This window comes from Nerophis ophidion, linkage group LG04 (assembly GCF_033978795.1).
Source record: "Nerophis ophidion isolate RoL-2023_Sa linkage group LG04, RoL_Noph_v1.0, whole genome shotgun sequence".
NCBI lineage: Eukaryota > Metazoa > Chordata > Actinopteri > Syngnathiformes > Syngnathidae > Nerophis > Nerophis ophidion.
Genome location: NC_084614.1, coordinates 27160024 through 27180214, shown reverse-complemented (window position 1 = coordinate 27180214; position 20191 = coordinate 27160024). Strand labels below are relative to the sequence as shown.

Genomic DNA, 20191 nt, shown 5'->3' with positions numbered 1-20191 from the left:
AGTATCTCAAGGGACCAATCGAAGCTTCTTTGTCAGTCGCCTTATTGTCTTTAATGAGACATTTGCAAAAATGGGGGCCGACGGTCAACCTGATTATGTGATATTATGGCATACGGGGATATTTGGAAGATTGGCCAAGGACGTTGCAAGCACCTTCATTAAATGTATTGTTCTTGATTCTTCCCCTTGCATACTCTTTTGGGCAGATAACTGTGGAGGTCAAAATAAAAACTGGACGCTGTACACGGCTCTTGCCCAATGTGCAAACGCAGAATGGGGCCCACCCGAGATTGTGATAAAATATCTGGAGAAAGGGCACACGTTCATGAGAGCAGATTCAATCCATGGCTCAATCGGCAAGAAAATGAAAGCTCAAGAAAACATCTATACGTTCGATGACTTTGTAGATGTTTGTAAGACAGCATCAAGATAGATTGGTTTTACTTTTGTTTTCTCAAAATCAGCTAGAAGTGAGTTACTAGGTTTTGCCTTTGGACGGGAGAGCTGATGCCCGTCTGCAAAAAGCATGTGTAACTACATTTAAAAGAGGAATGAGTGATTACGTTCAAAGGAGGAGCCAGGTTGTTCTTGCCAATGGCTATCTGGCTCTGTGCAGTCTTGTACTGAGGTATGTCTCATCAGGATAGGTATGCCTACCTGTACCTTTGTGAGTTTTTAGTGTCAAATTCAAGGTAAAATATGAGTGTTCTTAACTATAATCCTATATCTTGCGTCCTGAATCGTTTGATTGAAAATCATGCACCGCTATTGCCACACAACAACAAAAGATTCTTTGCTTCATCTGACCGCTTGCCCCAAACCCGACCCGAACATTCTTTCCTTGTGTTCTTTGGAAAATCTGAGGGCCAACTGGTGATCACATCTGTAGGGAGCCCACCTGCAGGAATGAGAGAACAATGCCCCAAAGTGAAGCCTGCGAGGAGTGGTGACTTTCCTTTGCTCTCACGCCTTGGCTACCTTCCACTGTTGTCCTCTTGTTTTCGCAAGGATTTCCCTGCAAATGTTGCAGTCAAGGGGAAAGGCCTTTCACCGACACGGAGCGAACAAATGAGCCCCTTGGGAGATGCTTTTGTATGGAGAAGAAAAGTTGTGGAAGTGTAGCTCCTTTGTTCCTCTCTCAGCTTTGCTGTTTATCTTGTATAGCTGTGCACACAAAAACTGCAGGGGTTGCATATATAAGTAAACATGGAAAGAAGAAGAGTGTTCCTTGTCAGAAAGGAGTCTATTTTGGTTCCTTTAGGTACATTCTACATCTGCACCATGGGTGTCCAAGCTTTTCCCCACTAGCCTGGATACTGACAGATGGAAGAATGCCCATCGTGCCACATCGATACTTTATATTTTGTAAATCAACCCATTTTCTCCCCGTGACTGCGTGGGTTCCCTACGGGTACTCCGGCTTCCTCCCACCTCCAAAGACATGCACCTGGGGATAGGTTGATTGGCAACACTAAAAGGGCCCTAGTGTGTGAATGTGAGTGTGAATGTTGTCTGTCTGTCTGTGTTGGCCCTGCGATGAGATGGCGACATGTCCAGGGTGTACTCCGCCTTCCGCCCGAATGTAGCTGAGATAGGCTCCAGCACCCCCCGCGACCCCGAAAGGGACAAGCGGTAGAAAATGGATGGATGGATGTAACCCATGTAGAAATGATAACAAGTTAACTATACTGTAAAGGGGACCTATCATTAATTTAATCAACATTTAAAACACTTCCTTGGTGTCTAGATCAGGGGGTTCTTCACCTTTGCAACCTCGAGGCCCAACTCTACCACAACAGAGGTGTCGGGGCCCTTTCAAATATAAACACTGATATAGTAATCTTACTTTTGATATTAATCATGTTTAATAATTATATCTAACCTACTGTATTTTTCGGACTATAAGTTGCAGTTTTTTTCATAGTTTGGCCAGAGGTGCGACTTATACTCAGGAGTGACTTATGTGTGAAATTATTAACACATTACCGTAAAATATCAAATAATATTATTTAGCTCATTCACGTAAGAGACTAGACGTATAAGATTTCATCGGATTTAGACTTAGACTTAGACTTAGACAAACTTTAATGATCCACAGGGGAAATTTTTCAACACAGTAGCTTAGTTACAATGATGGAAAGTGTAAGAATGGAAAGGACAATGCAGGTATAAATAGACTAGGTATAGCAATGTAAAATATAACATACCTGCGGATATATACAATATATACTTATCATGTGTACAGTATATTATATATACAGATATAATATGTCTATAACATATATACAATATATACCAAATGTTATGTACACTATCACAGTATACTTGGCAGCTCCAGCATAAAAAAGAGAGTAAGTCCAGCAGAAAATAGAATATAGACATTAACAACAAAGAGAAGTAGCTGACATGTCAGGAAATAGGCGGATATTATCTGTTGCTGTATGTGGAGTGATTATACAGCTGGATGGAGTGTGAAATGAAGGAGTTCTTGAATCGCACAGTGCGGGAAGGAAGCTGAAGGAGCCTGTTGGAGTATGAACTCCGCTGTCCCTCAATTGTCTGGTGGAGTGGGTGGTAAGGATTGTCCATGATGGCCAGCAGTTTGTCCAGTGTCCTCTTGTTCCTCACTGATACAAACGCCTCCAACCGCGAGCCAATAGTTTGGCCGGCTTTCCGGATCAGTTTATCAATCCGGTTTGAGTCCCTTTTGCTGGTGCTGCTCCCCCAACAAACCACAGCGAAGTGAAGGGCACTGGCCACAACAGACTGATAGAAGATCTCCAACAGCTAGCTGCACACATTAAAGGACCTAAGCTTCCTCAGGAAAAAGAGTCTGCTCATTCCCTTCTTGTAAACAGCATTGCAGTTGTCCTTCCAGTCCAGTCTGCTGTTCAAATGGACTCCCAGGTACTTATATTGCCCTACCACTGCCACCTCCCGGCCCTGGATCTTGATGGGCTCCACCGGGGTCATACTCTTCCTGAAGTCGATGACCAGCTCCTTGGTCTTGTCCACGTTAAGGACCAGATGGTTCGCCTGAGACCACTCCACAAAGTCAGCAATCAATGTCCTATACTCCAATTCCTGTCCCTCTCTGACACACCCGACCACAGCAGAGTCGTCACAATATTTCTGCAGGTGGCAGAACCTGGAACTGTACTGGAAGTCTGAGGTGTACAGGGTGAACATTAGCGATAACAACATAGCGATTAAGAGTGACAGATTATTTGGTAAACGTATAGTATGTTCTGTATGTTATAGTTATTTGAATGACTCTTACCATAATTTGTTACGTTAACATACCAGGCACCTTCTCTGTTGGTTATTTATGAATCATATAACGTACACTTATTCAGCCTGTTGTTCACTATTCTTTATTTATTTTAAATTGCCTTCAAATGTCTATTCTTGGTTGTTGGGTTTTATCAAATAAATTTCCCCCAAAAATGCGACTTTTACTCCAGTGCGACTTATATATGTTTTTTTAAAAATTTTTTTTGTTATGCATTTTCGGCAGGTGCGACTTATACTCCGGAGCGACTTATACTCTGAAAAATACAGTTTACCACCATGTCAAATTATGTGAAGGCACGTGTTAATCACAGAGATTAATATATATTTAAGACTTAAACAAACCTCAGCTTTAGGTCAGGCTGATTAGAAAAATAAGTACTAACCAAATATAATGCATAGGAAAAGACTCATAAACAACTGACATAAATAACTGACGAAAAAAGTATTTACATACAATTATGATGTGCTAGAATAAATAAATTAAATCAAAAAGGAATATGTTTATTAACTAAAATGTCAATGAAATTAAAGTGCGGATGAAAATAGAGTTTCACCAATTTAGTCATATTTTTTGCGCTTAAGAAACTTGTCTATGACTTTAGCTCCAGACTTCTTATGTTTGTTTGATATTGTCATTACTGCCGCAAGTGTCAAAAAAGTGTGTTACAACTGAGTACCGCTGTGACTCATATGGACCACAGCTGAGTAAAATATATATTCTTGACTGGTCAAAATAACCTGTATTGGATACAGTATGTTTTAGTTTGAATTTTGTGAAATTTTTGCCCCACAGACAAGATTCTCCACTTGTTCCCAGACTGTAAATAAAACCACGCCCCAAACCTCTCAAAAAGTATAATTATTTAACTTTTGAGAATGTACATCGTTTAGGATAATATATACATGTCTTCAAAAAATAAATACATTTCATAAAATTTAAACACCTGCACACTCTGATTGGTTCAGCATAAAAAACAGCTGCTTTTAACAGCATTTATGTCACTACATTTTGCACGTTTGTGTAATTATCAAATTAGATTAGATTAGGTTTGATGAAAAAATAACTTTATTCACCTTTTTTTCTGTTTCCTCATGATTTTCAATATATACCAGAAAGAGGGTTTTTAACAGTCACACTGTGTTTGCATTAATATTTTACTATTATTATTATTATTATTATTGACATCATTATTATTATTAGTGTATTTAATAACTTATTATTTGTTGATGCTATCGTTACTTAGTAACAATATTTGTAATAAAAGATAGGATGGGATAGATTTTTTTGTCCCACAATTGGGAAATTCTGTGGTTGCGGTACAGATTTTATAGTAACATAAGTAAAACATAACAAAATATATATATATATATATATATATATATATATATATATATATATATATATATGTCTTGATTGGATTATCCAGAGAATAGTGCTCGATACCGTGGTAGAGCGCAATATGTAGGTGTGGGAAAAAAATCACAAGACTACTTCATCTCTACAGAACTGTTTCATGAGGGGTTCCCTCAATCATCAGGAGATTGAGGGAACCCCTCATGAAACAGTTCTGTAGAGATGAAGTAGTCTTGTGATTTTTTCCCACACCTACATATATATATATATATATATATATATATATATGAGTTGGGAAATTGTTTTAAATGTAAATATAAAGGGAATACAATGATTTGCAAATCATTTTCAACCCATATTCAGTTAAATATGCTACAAAGACAACATATTTGATGTTCAAACTGATAAACATTTTTTTGTATGTAAATGCATACATACAAAAATGGTTTATGCACAAGATGAAGAAATATTTGTAATATATTAAGTTAGGACCGGTAAATTAATAATTTTACAGATAATAATGACAAGAAAGCTAGGTAGATGATTTTTGAATAAGGGGGAGGGGGAGTAAATAAGTTTCACTTCTTCCTACTCCTTTTGTCACGTTTCAAACGCATTTTGGATGCGCGTGTAAAGTCACCCCTAGATGCACGAGGACCAGGACAAGCAGGGATTGCAGGTAGGAGCTTGGTTTAATATACAAAAAGTAAAAACACTGGTACAAAAACTGACAAAAGAAAGTGCGTGCCTTTGCACGGGAAGCTAACGCCAACAAGCATTGAGTTCAAAGAGTCCAAGAAGCGCGTGCCGAGCGCACGGAAGCTAAGGCAAAACTTAGCACTGATATAAAGAAGTAGATAACCCAACGTGATTGTTGCATAGAGCAAACAACGAACCAAGAATGAACTGAGGTCGCAGGCAGGCTTAAATACTAAAGTATCAATCAATCAATCAATCAATGTTTATTTATATAGCACCAAATCACAAATGTCTCAAAGGACTGCACAAATCATTACGACTACAACATCCTCAGAAGAACCCACAAAAGGGCAAGGAAAACTCACACCCAGTGGGCAGGGAGAATTCACATCCAGTGGGACGCCAGTGACAATGCTGACTATGAGAAACCTTGGAGAGGACCTCAGATGTGGGCAACCCCCCCCCCCCTAGGGGACCGAAAGCAATGGATGTCGAGCGGGTCCAACAATTACCAACAGGTGTGCGTAAGGAAACAAGTAGCAGGTGAACAAATCAAGTAACCATGGTGACAACAACAAACAAGGAAGTGCACCACACAAACTCAGCACCGGAAGAGTCCAAAACAATAAAAAAAACCGAAAAGGACTAAAAAAAAACAGACTAAGGATGTGATCCGGGAAGCGGATCACAACACCTTTTTTGATTTGAAAAACCTAATAATTATATATTGTTTTATTAGCACTTTATTTGATGAACAATATTACTCGAATATTTTTCGTTTTATTATTTAGTTTATTTTGTTTAAAAAAAACTAACTACTACTATTATTTGTTTTTATTTTACAAATGTAAAAAAAACAAAAAGCATGTATCTTATTTATTTGAAAAAAATCACCACTTTATTGTTTGCTTTGTTTGCTTCTCTCAGTAATATTTTCACATTATTCTTGTGAAATTACTGCTCTTTTACTTCCATTGCCCTAATTGGCAATCTTTTTCAGTGTGAGTCATCAATAAGGACTGCCAAGTGACGAATGCTTCCCTTTTAGCTGTGTGCATGAATGTTGCTGTGGTTGTGTGTACATGTGATATTTTACACAGCGGCCAGAGAGAATGTCACCGCAGCCCACCAAATTCTACCCATGTGCAGCGTTAGGTTTGCCATCACATTAAGGTTGACATGTACACAGTCACACAATATTTTGTCATTGCATGGTGCACATCATCATCATCCTCCTCCCTTAGATAAGCCTGTACAATATTGTTTATCATTTGGATTCTTTGGATGTTGTAACCGTTTGGCCTTGCCAACGGTCTGCAGAACTGTGGAGTGTTGTTTACAGATTTAGTCAGTAAGTGTTGAGTCATTGACAGTTTTGTAAAATGTTCTGTGTCCTGGAATGTTGCGCACCAGACACTACAAACAGGGTGTTTAGTGTGTTTGTCAAGCTTTTAGTATATCCAAAATATATACCCCATCATAATTAAAATCTAATGATATAATGTATTTATAATGAGCTTTACCAACAGTATTTGACGGAGTAGTGATGCCTCAAATGAAATGGCAGCAGTCTTGCAGCGCCATTTAGTGTCAAATCTGTGTAACTGTAACGACTATTCTCTCTGCAGGAGGTGGACATTGAAGGAAGGGTGCGTTTGGTGATGGAGAGCACCCTTACGGCCCGTGACAGGGTTGGTGTGCAGGACTTTCTCTTGCTAGAGAACCACAACAGTGAGGCAGCCTTTATAGAGAACCTGCGGCGGCGCTTCGGAGAAAACCTCATTTATGTAATAAAGCCCAGACCATCTGCTCTGAAGCGACTTTTTTTAATGTATGATCTAATTCTTTCTGTGACTGTTTTTTGGTTCAGACATACATCGGATCAGTGTTGGTGTCAGTCAACCCTTACAAAGAGCTGGAGATTTACTCCAAGCCACAGATGGAACGCTACAAAGGGGTCAGCTTCTATGAAATATCACCTCACATGTGAGTCTTTGTCAAACTTTTTTTATAAATGTTTTTCTCTACTGCCTGAACAAAGATTATTATTCTAAGTTTTGAAAACAGCTGATTTATATTATATATACCACTACAGACTACAACTGCATTTGTGTCAGTTTAGGTCATTTGTGGCCTGGGAATTTTATAGGAATAATATATTAAATCTTCAAGGAACCTAATTGTCACACCAGCTCACATTTACACAATATATTTAGTTTCCATTAAGTACCAAAAAGAGAATGTTTGTATGTAATATTGTTCACAAATACATACACGAAAAAGGCTTATTTACAAAATAAGAAAAACCCCAAAACAAACCTGGAAATAATGTGGTCAATAAAGCACTTAATCTTTCTTGCTAAAAGTATCCATTATGTCACGGTGGTGCATGTCGGCTGATGGCATGACACCAGGATTAAAAAATTGCATTCTTTACTTAAAGAGCAAATAACAGCAGAAACAAAAGGCTAGTGCAAGGCACATCATGGCTGCTGAATGATCCAGCGCTGACAAGTAGCAACAAGTGAACCTAAACAGACTTGATTAGAAATGGAAATCTAAAATTAAAACAAAGTGAAGGTGAAGCAAAACAAGTGGTGCAATAAAATAAGAACACCAGAACAGGAAATGATACAAAACACAGGATAATAACTAACAAAGTCAAAACTGTCATGTAAGATCATGACATGTTCTTTCCATTTTGACAGAAAAAAAGAATTGCACTGAATGCAATTGTATGGAAGTAGAATTTTCTCACATCAACTTGATAATATCAATATGATATTAATACATATGCATATTTTAATAAATATTCAAATACAAATACATATGTGATATACAAATAAATGATTTGTATAAATAAACGCATATTTGTAAATATATTTTTGAGAATTGAAAATACTGTATATACAAATAAAATGTACACATATAAAAATGTGACATACAAATAAATCAAGAATTTGTATAAATAAAAGTGTATTTGTAAATATACTTTTGAGATTTGAATATAAATATGCTTAATTTTGTATTTGTATTGAATTTACATATGTGGATCGCTTTTTTGCTTTTGTGTCGATGACACATTGTCAGGTTCAAACACTGATGACATTAATGAAATAAGACAAGAAGCAAAGAATCAAACAGAGACAGAATTATATTTTGTCTCAATTGGGGAGAGTCGCCGGGACACTTTTGTACAATCTCCAGCATGCTCTGGCGAAAGATTGTATGCCTCCTTCCTTTTTTTGGATTTCTTCTGACCACATGTCCACAGCTGCTTCCAGAGGAAAGAGGGTTGTAAACAGTGTTGCCTTTGGTTGCAGAAAAGTTCAAAAGAAAATGTTCACAGAAAAGGTCGTAAACAAGTTCAAAAAGAGGTTCGTAAAACAGTTCAAAAAGATGCATGTAAAACTGTTGAAAAAGAGGTTCACCTGGAGGGGATTCTGGTCCTGCTTCCTCTTCGCTTTTATAGTTCCTGGGTCAGACAATATCTTTCTGTTCGATTTTAACACAAGAAAGAAACAGGAACACCTTCATCTGCCTTTCCCCCTACACAGTGGAGTTTTACGAGCCTTACCCTTGGTAGGTTCCAAAGACAGCGTTTGCTTCTCACCAGGCACTCAATGTAACACAAAGTTTTTGTGATAACTTAGAAACAATTATTCTAACAGACATTCCTCCCACAAACCAGATGCACAATAAATGTGACCTACACACTCCCCTGAACAACCAGCAGAGGGCACTGCAGCCTGATAAGAGATCAGTATCTACATTGGGACAAGGTCATTAAACAACATTGATACAATAAAATAAGCAGCTAGCACAGTCTTTCAGATTAACTGGATAAATTAGCATTAGCTAATACAACGCTAACGTTAGCTAGCTCAGGCCCGCTGTGTGTTCTCTCTGTAAAGACGTGGATTGTTTTTATGCAGAGAACTCCGGGCATTTTGCATATATTGCATATAATGATCTGTGACCCAGACCGCGCTGGCTGCAGTGCCCTCTGCTGGTTGTTCAGGGGAGTGTGTAGGTCCATTTATTTGTGCATCTGGTTTGTGGAAGGAATGTCTCATCGACACAAAATCAAAAAAGCAATCCACATATGCAAATTAAATACAAATACAAAATCAAGCATATTTATATTCAAATCTCAAAATGTATTTACAATACACGTTTATTTATACAAATTTTTGATTTATTTGTATATCACATTTTTATATTTCTACATTTTATTTGTATATATTTTCAAATCTCAAAAATATATTTACAAATACGCGTTTGTTTATACAAATTATTTATTTATTTGCATATCACATTTGTTTTTGTATTTGTATATTTATTATGGTATGTAGGACAAATGTAGAAATGGTTTGAATGTTAAAATTGTTTAAATGGTGAAATGGTTTTAATGTTGAAATGGTTGGAAAGTTGAAAAGCTGACGCTAAACTGAAATGATAATGGTATATAGGGTGAAGGTTGAAATGGTTTGAATTTTTAAATCGTTTAAATGCAGAAATTGTTTGAAAGTTGAAAAGCTGACGTTAAACTGAAATACTAGTGAAATGTAGAAATGGTTTGAAAGTTGAAATAGAAGGTTAAAGTGGTTTGAGAGGTGAAGAGCAGAAGCTGTACTGAAATGTAGTATAAATCTTGGTATGGTTAGGAAAGTTACCATACTTCAAGAGGTTATAAAGTAACATAATCTATTTATTTTAGCTATAGATGTATCACATTAGCTAAATTGCTGGCATAAAAACTCAGCATGCTAAAAGGGTAACAGCTGGCATACTTGTAACATGGTGCCAAATAATGAAACACATGATTAATAAGTTTACAATGTAGAATATTTGTTAAAATGCTTGAAAAAAATTTAGCTTGCTAAAATTAAGATTCTAACAGATGAGGAGCTAACATTCGTCTAAGATGGAAGCAAGTAATTAAATATATGTTTATTAGATTAGAAAATACAAAACCAGGTAAAAATGCTAGCATAAACATTGACATGCTAACACTAGTGAAGTAACAGTAAAACAGCTAGCATACTTTTAATATGGCAACAAGCAACGGAATCCATGTGTTGCGATCCGCTGCTCGAATCGTTCCATTTAGTAGTTTTTGTTCCCTTTTTGTACCACTCTCCGTCGTTTGACTCCTTAATTCCTGTTTAGTCTGTCACCATGGTTACATATTAGTTCCACCTGCTAGTCTCGGTTCCTGCACACCTGTTTTTCTTAATCACCATCCTTATACAAGCCAGCCCTTTCTGTTCGTTCTTTCTGGGACTCTAATTTGCCTTCGCGCAACAAGTGACGACTGCTTTGTATGTATATTCTCAGTAGCTTACACGCTACGCCTTTATTTAATTCTAGCTTTCATGCTAATGTTTTTTTTTCCCTTTTTTGTGCCTTCGTGCCAAGTTTAGTTTTTCTGTTTGTATTCCTAGCTTCCATGCTAGCCCCATTCTTTTGCCTTTCTGCTTAGCACCAGTATTTTTGTTCCTTAGCATTTTATTAGTTTAATAAATACTTTGTTGCTTACCTTACGCTGTGTTTTTGCCCGACGCATCCTCGGAAGAACAAATCCGGCATCGTTTTGCCACACAGTCTTCACACAATGGTTGTTGTGTTGAAAATGACAAAATTAGCTAAAATGCTAGCATAAAATGTTAGCCTGCCAAAATTAACATGGTAACAGGGGAACAGCTAGCATACTTCTAAGAAAGCATCAAGTAACGAATTCCATGATTATAAGATTTAAAACGTTAAAAAAAATTATAAAATAGCACCAAGTAACGGAATTCATGATTATTAGGTTCAAAATGTACAAAATTAGCTAAAATGCGGGCACAAAACGTTAGCATGATAATATTAACATACTAAAATTAGCATACTAATAGGTGAAAGGCTAGCATACTTTTAAGATGGCGCCAAGTAACAAAATCCATGAATATTGCTGAAATGCTAGCATAAACTGCTAGCATGTTAACAGTAGCAAGATAACAGGGGAATAGCTAACATACTTCTAAGAAAGCATCAAGTAACAAAATCCATGATTATTAGATTTAAAACGTAAAAAAATATATAAAATGCTAGCATAAAATGTTAGCATGCTAGTATTAGCACACTAATAAAAGCATGCGAACAGTTGAAAGGCTAGCCTACTTCTAAGATGATGCCAAGTGATGGAATCCATGACTATTAGGTTAAAAAGTAAGAAATCAGCTAAACTGCCAAGATGTAATAAAATTCATGAGCTAAACATGTTGGGGTTAGAACTAAATAAATCGATTGAGAAATGTGGGAATTGTGGAACTTGGAAAAATATCCTACTCATTTCAGTGAGAATTTCCTGGTAATTTTAGATTTTCTGAAAAAGGGGTAATTTCTTGAAGGTGATAAATAGCATGAATGTCCTAAATGAGCTGAATTTGTTGGTGTTGGAATGGTTTGAATCGGTGAAGAACTGTGTTAGTAGTGACAATTTATAATTGAATAATAGTGTCACAGAATTTCAGGAATTTGTAAATTTCCAGAAAAACAAAAAATTGGTTTAGATCTCGGGAAAGTGTTAGTTTGAATTTCAAGGATGAGTGGAATGTGTTGATGTTGGCATGGTTTAAATAGGATGAAAAATGTGGGAATTGTGCAACTTGGAAACATTTCCAATTAATTTCAATGGGAATTTCCTTGAAATGTAGGAGTTTCGGGAAAAGCGGTATATTTTAAAAATGATTAAGAGCATTAATGTCTTGAATGAGCTGAATTGTTTGGCGTTGGAATTGTGTAAATTGGTCCAGAAATGTTGAAGTAGTAACACTTTTTGATTGAGAAATGGTTTTATGGAATTCTTGAAATTTCTGGAAAACCGGGAATTTTTTTAGTTCCTAAACCAACTTGGTTATATATTTAGACTAAGATGAGTGTTTTGACAATGTAACGGTTGAATTGGGTTGGAAAATGGGAAAGGAGTAGTCTAACTTAAAAAAGGTGAAAAGGGTTACAAAAAAACGTGAATTCTTGGAAATTTGTTGAATGTGGAAATATGGTAGTTTGAATGTCCAAGGTGAATTGAATGTGTTGAAGGTGGAATGTTTGGAATCGGTTGAAGAATGTGGGAATTGTGGAAGTTTGAAGAATGTGGGAATTGTGGAAGTTTGAAGAATGTACAATTCATTTGAATGGACAAAATGAAAAAAATATATAAATGATGAGAAATCTGGGAATTGTTTACAATTGTTGATGTAGAGCACACAATTCACAAACAAGCTGAATATTTTGAATATTGTGGAACTTGGAAAAATGTTCATTTAATTCAATAGGAATTTCCAGAAAATTTTGGGAAAACAATTGGAAAATTTTGAGAAAAGCGGGATTTTTTTTGTATATCGGTAAAAAGTTGAATGTTCTGAAAGACTTGGAATTGTTGGTGTTGGAATTTTTCAAAATCGGTCCAAGTAGTAACATTTTGAATTGAGAAATTGTAATACGGAATTTCGGGAAAACTGGGAATTTTTCCAGTTCAAAAAACAACTTTGTTTCTTGTCCTGATTAAGAGGAATGTTTTGATGGTGGAACGGTTGAAATGCCTTAAATAATATGGAAGGAGTAGTCGCCAAAAAAAAAAAGGATGGAACTAAGGCTTGGAAAATCAGGCATTCTGAAAAATCCTGGAATTTTTTTATTTATTTATTTTTAACTTGGAAAAAGGGTACTTTGAATTTCCAGAAAGGTGAAATGTGTTGAAGGTGGAATGGTATGGATATGGTGAAAAATGTGGAAATGGGGGAAGTTTGAAAATTCATTTTAAATAGGAAAAATGTGGGCAGCACGGTAGGAGAGGGGTTAGTGCGTCTGCCTCACAATACGAAGGTCCTGAGTAGTCTAGGGTTCAATCCCGGGCTCGGGATCTTTCTGTGTGGAGTTTGCATGTCCTCCCTGTGAATGCGTGGGTTCCCTCCGGGTACTCCGGCTTCCTCCCACTTCCAAAGACATGCACCTGGGGATAGGTTGAATTGCAACACTAAATTGGCCCTAGTGTGTGAATGTGAGTGTGAATGTTGTCCGTCTATCTGTGTTGGCCCTGTAATGAGGGGGCGGCTTGTCCAGGGTGTACACCGCCTTTCTCCCGATTGTAGCTGAGATAGGCACCAGCGGCCCCCGCGACCCGAAAGGGAATAAGCGGTAGAAAATGGATGGATGGGAAAAATGTCCCGCAAAAAAGGGAAATCCGGGAATTTTTGGAACTTGTCAATAAAAAGCCCATTATTCCAGAATTGGCTGTACAGTTTGAAGTTGGAACGGTTTGAATCGGATGAAAAATGTTGATGGTAGAGCGCGCCAAAATCTGGAGAAGAAGAAGAAGAATAAATTGAAGAATGTTGGTGTAGAAAACCATGTGTGAATGCCTTGGAGCATTCACACCATTATATAATACAAAATATTGCTTGCCCGTCGTTTGACATACTTTTTCAAGCAAATCATTGTGACACGGCTGCATTTCTTCAGATCACTTGTGTGTGTGAGTGACGGGAAGAAAAGCTATGAATCGTTTGTGGCGGGAGATCATTTGAATGAAGGGTTTTCTTTTCAACATGCTAGGCACAAAACAAATACAATTCTGAAAAGAACACATCTGCATGTATTAATCTCTACACCCCAACTATAAGATGGTTTCATACTTTTTATTCTAAAATAAAACTAACTTATATAATTATTTGTTGTTAAGTAATTAATTATTATTTCTCTTTTTTTGTTTGATGCAAGATTCTATCTCGTCACTGTTGGTAATCAAAATGCTGTCCTGAGTCTTACGTTGTTTTTATTCAGCTACGCGGTGTCAGACAACACCTTCCGGGCCATGAAGACCACATGGAGGGATCAATGTATTCTTATATCAGGTGAGAGTGGTTCGGGAAAAACGGAAGCTTCCAAGAAGATCCTCCTCTACTATGCTGTCACCTGTCCCACTCATGATCACATGACCACCCTTGGAGACCGCCTACTTCAGTCCAACCCTGTTCTGGAGGTATTCATCAAACTGTACAATGCTTAATTAAGGTACTATAATAGATAAGTTGCCTTTCTATCATTATACTCTCTTGTTTTGCACAGGCCTTCGGCAATGCAAAAACACTAAGGAATGACAACTCCAGTCGGTTTGGAAAATATATGGATGTTCAGTTTGACTTCAAGGTAAACAGTTATTTTAGCCTTTTTGCACCATACCAGAAACATTGAGCCACCATTATAACCATAATTATTATAATAACATGGATTTACACAACGTTCTAAGACTGATGTCACAAAAAAGTTATTTGAAACTACCGGTACAAGTAATACCCTGGAGTTTAATGCACTTTCCCAGTCATCTCTGCCACACCTTTATGACTCCTCGAAGGATTCTTATGGGATGCTGCGTAGTTCTGTCCTCCGGGCCATATTGATGTCATCCAAGGTTTTAAAACGAGTCTCCTTAATAATTCCCTTGAGCTTGGAATAAAGGAAAAAAGTCACAGCTAATCAGGGGCGGTTGCTTCTGCATGGCAATGTTCTTTTCAGGCAGGAACCGGCGGATGCTGAGAGCATTGTGAGCAGGCCTGCCACCAGGGATGAAATTGGGATTCCATAAGCGGCTTGCGTACAGGGGGGCTGGCTTCAAGGTAGTAGATGCATGTTTTGGAGTAATATAAATGGGGAAACAACGGTTAGTTTTGGGTTTGGATTAGGTTAGGGGGTGGGGTTGGGGTTAGAGGGTTAGGCTTGAATTTGTGGTTAGGGTTAGGGCAATGTTAGTGGGATAAAGCAAAAGAGCAAATGGTCAGGGTTAGGATTATACCCTCTAACCCCACCCTACCCCTAACCCTAGCTGGGAATCGGACAAAACAAAACAAAAGACTTGATATTTAAGCCACTGCGCTATCAGGAATGGCAAATGTTTCAACTGAAATTTGCATTCTTAATCTGTTAGCGCAAGTTTTTGTCAACAACATAACTACCTCTGAGTGGAGCACTAGATTCCTCTTTTGTGGCTTTTTATTTGGCTTATTTGTTTGTGATCCATATTGCTGTGTGGAAGCTAACTCACTCTTATCTGTTGATTGGTCAGCTGTGTGTTTTGTCAATTAGTGTCACATTGGCAAGAAAACAGGTCTAGAAAGCCAATCAACAAGCTTGTGGGCGGCCTAAAGAGACAAGTTTCATCCTGAGTAGCCGTATTCTACCTGGTGCTGGTGTCTCCATTCAATAGCAAATCACTATTTTTGGATGTTTTGGACAAAGTGCAGGAGACAAAAACAGCCATTTGGAAAAGGGCAGGACCCTGTCCTCCTGCTTCCAAATTACATATTTTCCTGCCACAACTCTCACCTCTTCCCGAACACCAAACGCTGCAGGACGTTTATTTAGACATGCTATTTGATTGTCTGGCCTTGTGGCAAGAACTTTTAGTGAGCGATGCCAATGCCATCAGAGAATTCCATCAACATTAAACCATAATAATGATAATAATACTAATGTACTTTTTTGAGATTCAAGGCACTTTACAATAAGAAGTGAAAACCCATCATTCATCCATTCCACATTCGCACATAGTGGTGATAAACTACATTTGTACTGACGGAACATCAACCAGTACTGGAGCATTTCTGACACACATACCGCTGTACAAGGAAGCTCTCATATCTATTTCCATTTTAGGGAGCACCAGTTGGTGGCCACATCCTTAATTACCTGCTGGAGAAATCTCGGGTAGTCCACCAAAATCACGGAGAAAGAAACTTCCACATCTTCTACCAGCTTCTAGATGGTGGGAGCAATGACCTGCTTCAGACGCTTGATCTTGAACGAAACCCTCAGAACTACCAATATCTGGTTAAGGTGCGTAGTGCCAAAGTGTCCTCGGTTTGGCCTGAGATTGTGGTGTGTGTGATGCTGACTCATCTTGATCAGGGAAGCTGTTCCAGAGTAAGCTCTGTGAGTGACAAGAATAATTGGAAAGTAGTGATGAATGCCCTGCCTGTTATTGGCTTCACAGAGGAAGACATACAGGTTAGTCAAAATGTTCTGTACGCTGTCTTCATCCAGACTATGTTTCTTAGATCTTGTTTGATTTCAATATTATTTGTCCTTATTTCAGAATGTGTTGAACATCATTGCCAGCATTCTCCATCTGGGAAACACTCTGTTTGGAGAGGGAGAGGAAGGTGAGGCGCACATTACCACTGAGACGCCATTAGCGAATGTTGCAAAGGTCAGTATGTGTTCACAAGTATTAGCAATATGCGCAAAGAATTGGAGGAACAGATGTGTTCTTGTTTTTCAGCTGCTCTGTGTTGATGCCTCAGTTTTGAGCAATGCTCTTACTCACAAGAAGCTCATCACCAAGGAGGAGGAGGTAAATGTCCTATTGTTCTTGGTCTGAGCGTTTAGCCTGTGGTTTTATATTTTATTACTTTTCTTGCATTACAGGTGATCATCCCACTGAACTTTGAGCAGGCAATGTCAGCCAGAGACGCCCTAGCCAAAGCCGTCTATGGTCGTACTTTCACTTGGTTGGTGGAGAAGATTAACCAATCGCTTGCTCTGAAGGTAGTCATTCCTCCCACAGCAACACAAAGACAGCAGGGACCATACCCTGATGTCCATTTCTAACTTTATTGTTTTGCAGGATGACATGTACCACAGCAATAAAGCCTTCCCCGTCATAGGGCTTCTAGACATCTATGGCTTTGAGGTCCTAGAGCACAACAGGTCTGAGTAACGTTCATTTCTCGTTTATCTGTTCTTCGGAACTATTTTGTCACATTCTCTCTTCTTTCTTTATAGTTTTGAGCAGTTCTGCATCAACTACTGCAGTGAGAAGCTCCAGCAGCTCTTTATTGAGCTCACTCTCAGATCTGAGCAAGAGGAATACACAACAGAGGGGATAGCAGTGAGTACATCTTTTGATCTGTCATTGAAAGCCATAAGGCTCTAAAGGTCACGTGATTTTGCAATGCATTGTGGGGCTGGGTAGTCATACTTGTTGGACAACGCCTTTGTTTGCAATGCTGTTCAATTCTGTCTACAGAGCCCCTAAAAAACTTCCAATCACCTCCATTTGGGTTTTATATACATGAGGCTTTTATATGTGTAATGTAGTAACAGGCACATTAATACTAACATTTGATATTTACAAAACATGCACCTGGGGATAGGTTGATTGGCAACACTAAATTGGCCCTAGTGTGTGAATGTGAGTGTGATTGTTGTCTGTCTATCTGTGTTGGCCCTGTGATGAGGTGGCGATTGTCCAGGGTGTACCCCGCCTTCCGCCCGAATGCAGCTGAGATAGGTTCCAGCACCCCCCGTGACCCCGAAAGCGACGAGCGGTAGAAATGGATGGATATCATTTACTCATTTTTAGCATACACTGTGCTTTAAAGGCCTACTAAAATGAGATTTTCTTATTCAAACGGGAATAGCAGGTCCATTCTGTGTGTCATACTTGATAATTTCGCGATATTGCCATATTTTTGCTGAAAGGATTTAGTAGAGAAAATCGACGATAAAGTTCGCCACCTTTGGTACTTCCGGAAAAAGCCTCTTTTACAGGAAGTCGCAGACGATGACGTCGCAAGTGTGGGGGCTCCTCAGATATTCCCATAGATTTTAATGGGAGCCTCCTACAAAAACAGTTATTCGGACCGAGAAAACGACAATTTCCCCATTAATTTGAGCGAGGATGAAAGATTCGTGTTTGAGGATATTGATAGCGACAGACTAGAAAAAAAAAAAACGCATAGCATTGGGACGTATTCCGATGTTTTTAAACACATTTCCTAGGATAATTCTGGGAAATCCCTTATCTTTCTATTGTGTTGCTAGTGTTTTAGTGAGTTTAACCGTACCCGATAGTCGGAAGTGTACGTCTACGGCCGGCCGGGTGTTGACGCGCAGTGTCTCGGGGACGTCGACGTCAGCTGTAGGGAGCCACAAGCTCAGCTGATATCCGGTAAGTGGCGACTTTTTAACCACAATTTTCTCACCGAAACCTGCTGGTTGACATCAGCTCCGGGAATTTTAAACAAGAAATCACAGTGTATTTGTGTGGCTAAAGGCTAAGGCTTTCCACCTCCATCTTTCTACTGTAACTTCTCCATTATTAATTGAACAAATTGCAAAAGATTCAGCTACACAGATGTTCAAAATACTGTATTATTATGCCGTTAAAGCAGACGTTATTTAGCTGAGTGTGTGATAACGCTCACACTTCCTAAAACCCTGTGACGTCACGCGTATACGTCATCATTACACGACGTTTTCAAGACAAAACTCCCGGGAAATTTTAAATTGTAGTTTAGTAAACTAAAAAAGACGTATTGGCATGTGTTGCAATGTTAATATTTCATCATTGATGTATAAACTATCAGACTGCGTGGTGGGTAGTAGTGGGTTTCAGTAGGCCTTTAATTTGAAAAACTCATTACAAGGTTTGCTTTTTTTTCCCTTCAGCACTAATTATTACTCACTGCAGACTTTATGAGAGCCAACAAACATAATACAACATAAATGACCCTGCAAGGTCTGCTGTCAATAGATTCCGACTGCTAGGATTTTCATATATTCCCATTTAGATAAATCATGTCTCATAATCCTCTAAAGGAGCAGGGTGGGTGGGCGAAGAAACTAGGGCTTTTCGTGTCTTTCTTGCAAGTTCCAGATCCTAAATGACTGTGAAAGTTTCCCAACTTGTCGCATTACAAGACGTCCCAATTCCAGGTGAGATGCATGACTCATGATCTAGAGTAAACTTACAGGGAGCAAAGAAGCGAGAGGGACCCAAGGAAGTGATTGTTTGTCTGCGTTAAAACTTATGATAACAATTTCACTATTACTTGGTTATTATTCAAGTCACAAAATGGAGTATTGTTTGCGCTATTTCATTGGTTATTTATTGGATTTTATTAGTGAAATAGTGGAGCCACCGTTATTTATTTAATGTTTCAAATGCATTAAAAAAATCCATCCGTTGTTATGTCTTTGAAAATAATTGTGACCAATAAGCAAAATTCCAGAAAAAAGCCAATTTCTCCTTTAAGCTCAGTCTTCCATTCAGCCATATAAATAAGCAAGTCAGAGTCCAGCTAGACACACAATGCAATGCGTTTCCACGTCTCGTTTTCAAGCCCTATATGTTTGACATATTTCCATGCTAATATAATATTCCTTCAGTGGGAGATTGTGCCATACTTTGACAACAAGATCATTTGTGACCTGATAGAGGAGAAGCACAAGGGTATCATTTCCATTTTGGTGTGTATCCAATCTCCCTGTCTAAATGTTGTGTCCCGTTGTCATCAGTTAAGTAGTGTTTGCGTCTTGCAGAACGAAGAGTGCCTGAGACCCGGAGAAACGAGTGATGCCTCATTTTTAGAGAAATTGGAGGACACACTTGGCAACCATCCCCATTTTGTCACGTATGATTGAACACTATCAAAGTACTACTATCTCCGATATCTACAGGAGACTAAATATGTACAGTATGTATTTCTGTGTGTCTTGCAGTCATAAGCTGGCAAATGGGAAAACTCGGAAGGTAATGAGTAGAGAGGAGTTCAGGCTGCTGCACTATGCTGGGGAAGTCAACTACAATGTCAACGGTAAGCATCCCCTCACACATTAAGACATTTTTCACCTGATGTACTCAAAGTTTGCGTGTATTAAAACACGTGCAAACTTGATAGCACACGCAAAGCTGATCTGCAAGACTTGTGTAAAGTGGATTGCGACTTATAAGTAAGCAGAATAAGACGTGAAATACATTTTGCGTCTCTCCATCCATCCATCCATTTTCTTCCGCTT

The 20191-nt window shown here is 38.3% G+C and overlaps 1 protein-coding gene across 1 annotated transcript in view; it reads left to right on the top strand.

Moving 5' to 3' along the window:
- Nucleotides 1–20191, top strand: part of myo1ca (myosin Ic, paralog a) — a 46618-nt gene that overhangs the window by 2633 nt on the left and 23794 nt on the right. Inside the window, exons 2-15 of the mRNA XM_061897731.1 lie at nucleotides 6976–7134; nucleotides 7218–7333; nucleotides 14177–14375; nucleotides 14462–14542; nucleotides 16046–16225; nucleotides 16298–16396; nucleotides 16485–16598; nucleotides 16671–16742; nucleotides 16817–16936; nucleotides 17016–17098; nucleotides 17174–17279; nucleotides 19562–19642; nucleotides 19715–19806; nucleotides 19895–19989. Of these exons, the coding sequence (XP_061753715.1) occupies nucleotides 6976–7134; nucleotides 7218–7333; nucleotides 14177–14375; nucleotides 14462–14542; nucleotides 16046–16225; nucleotides 16298–16396; nucleotides 16485–16598; nucleotides 16671–16742; nucleotides 16817–16936; nucleotides 17016–17098; nucleotides 17174–17279; nucleotides 19562–19642; nucleotides 19715–19806; nucleotides 19895–19989 (1597 nt within the window). The remainder of the gene's footprint in view (nucleotides 1–6975; nucleotides 7135–7217; nucleotides 7334–14176; nucleotides 14376–14461; nucleotides 14543–16045; nucleotides 16226–16297; nucleotides 16397–16484; nucleotides 16599–16670; nucleotides 16743–16816; nucleotides 16937–17015; nucleotides 17099–17173; nucleotides 17280–19561; nucleotides 19643–19714; nucleotides 19807–19894; nucleotides 19990–20191) is intronic.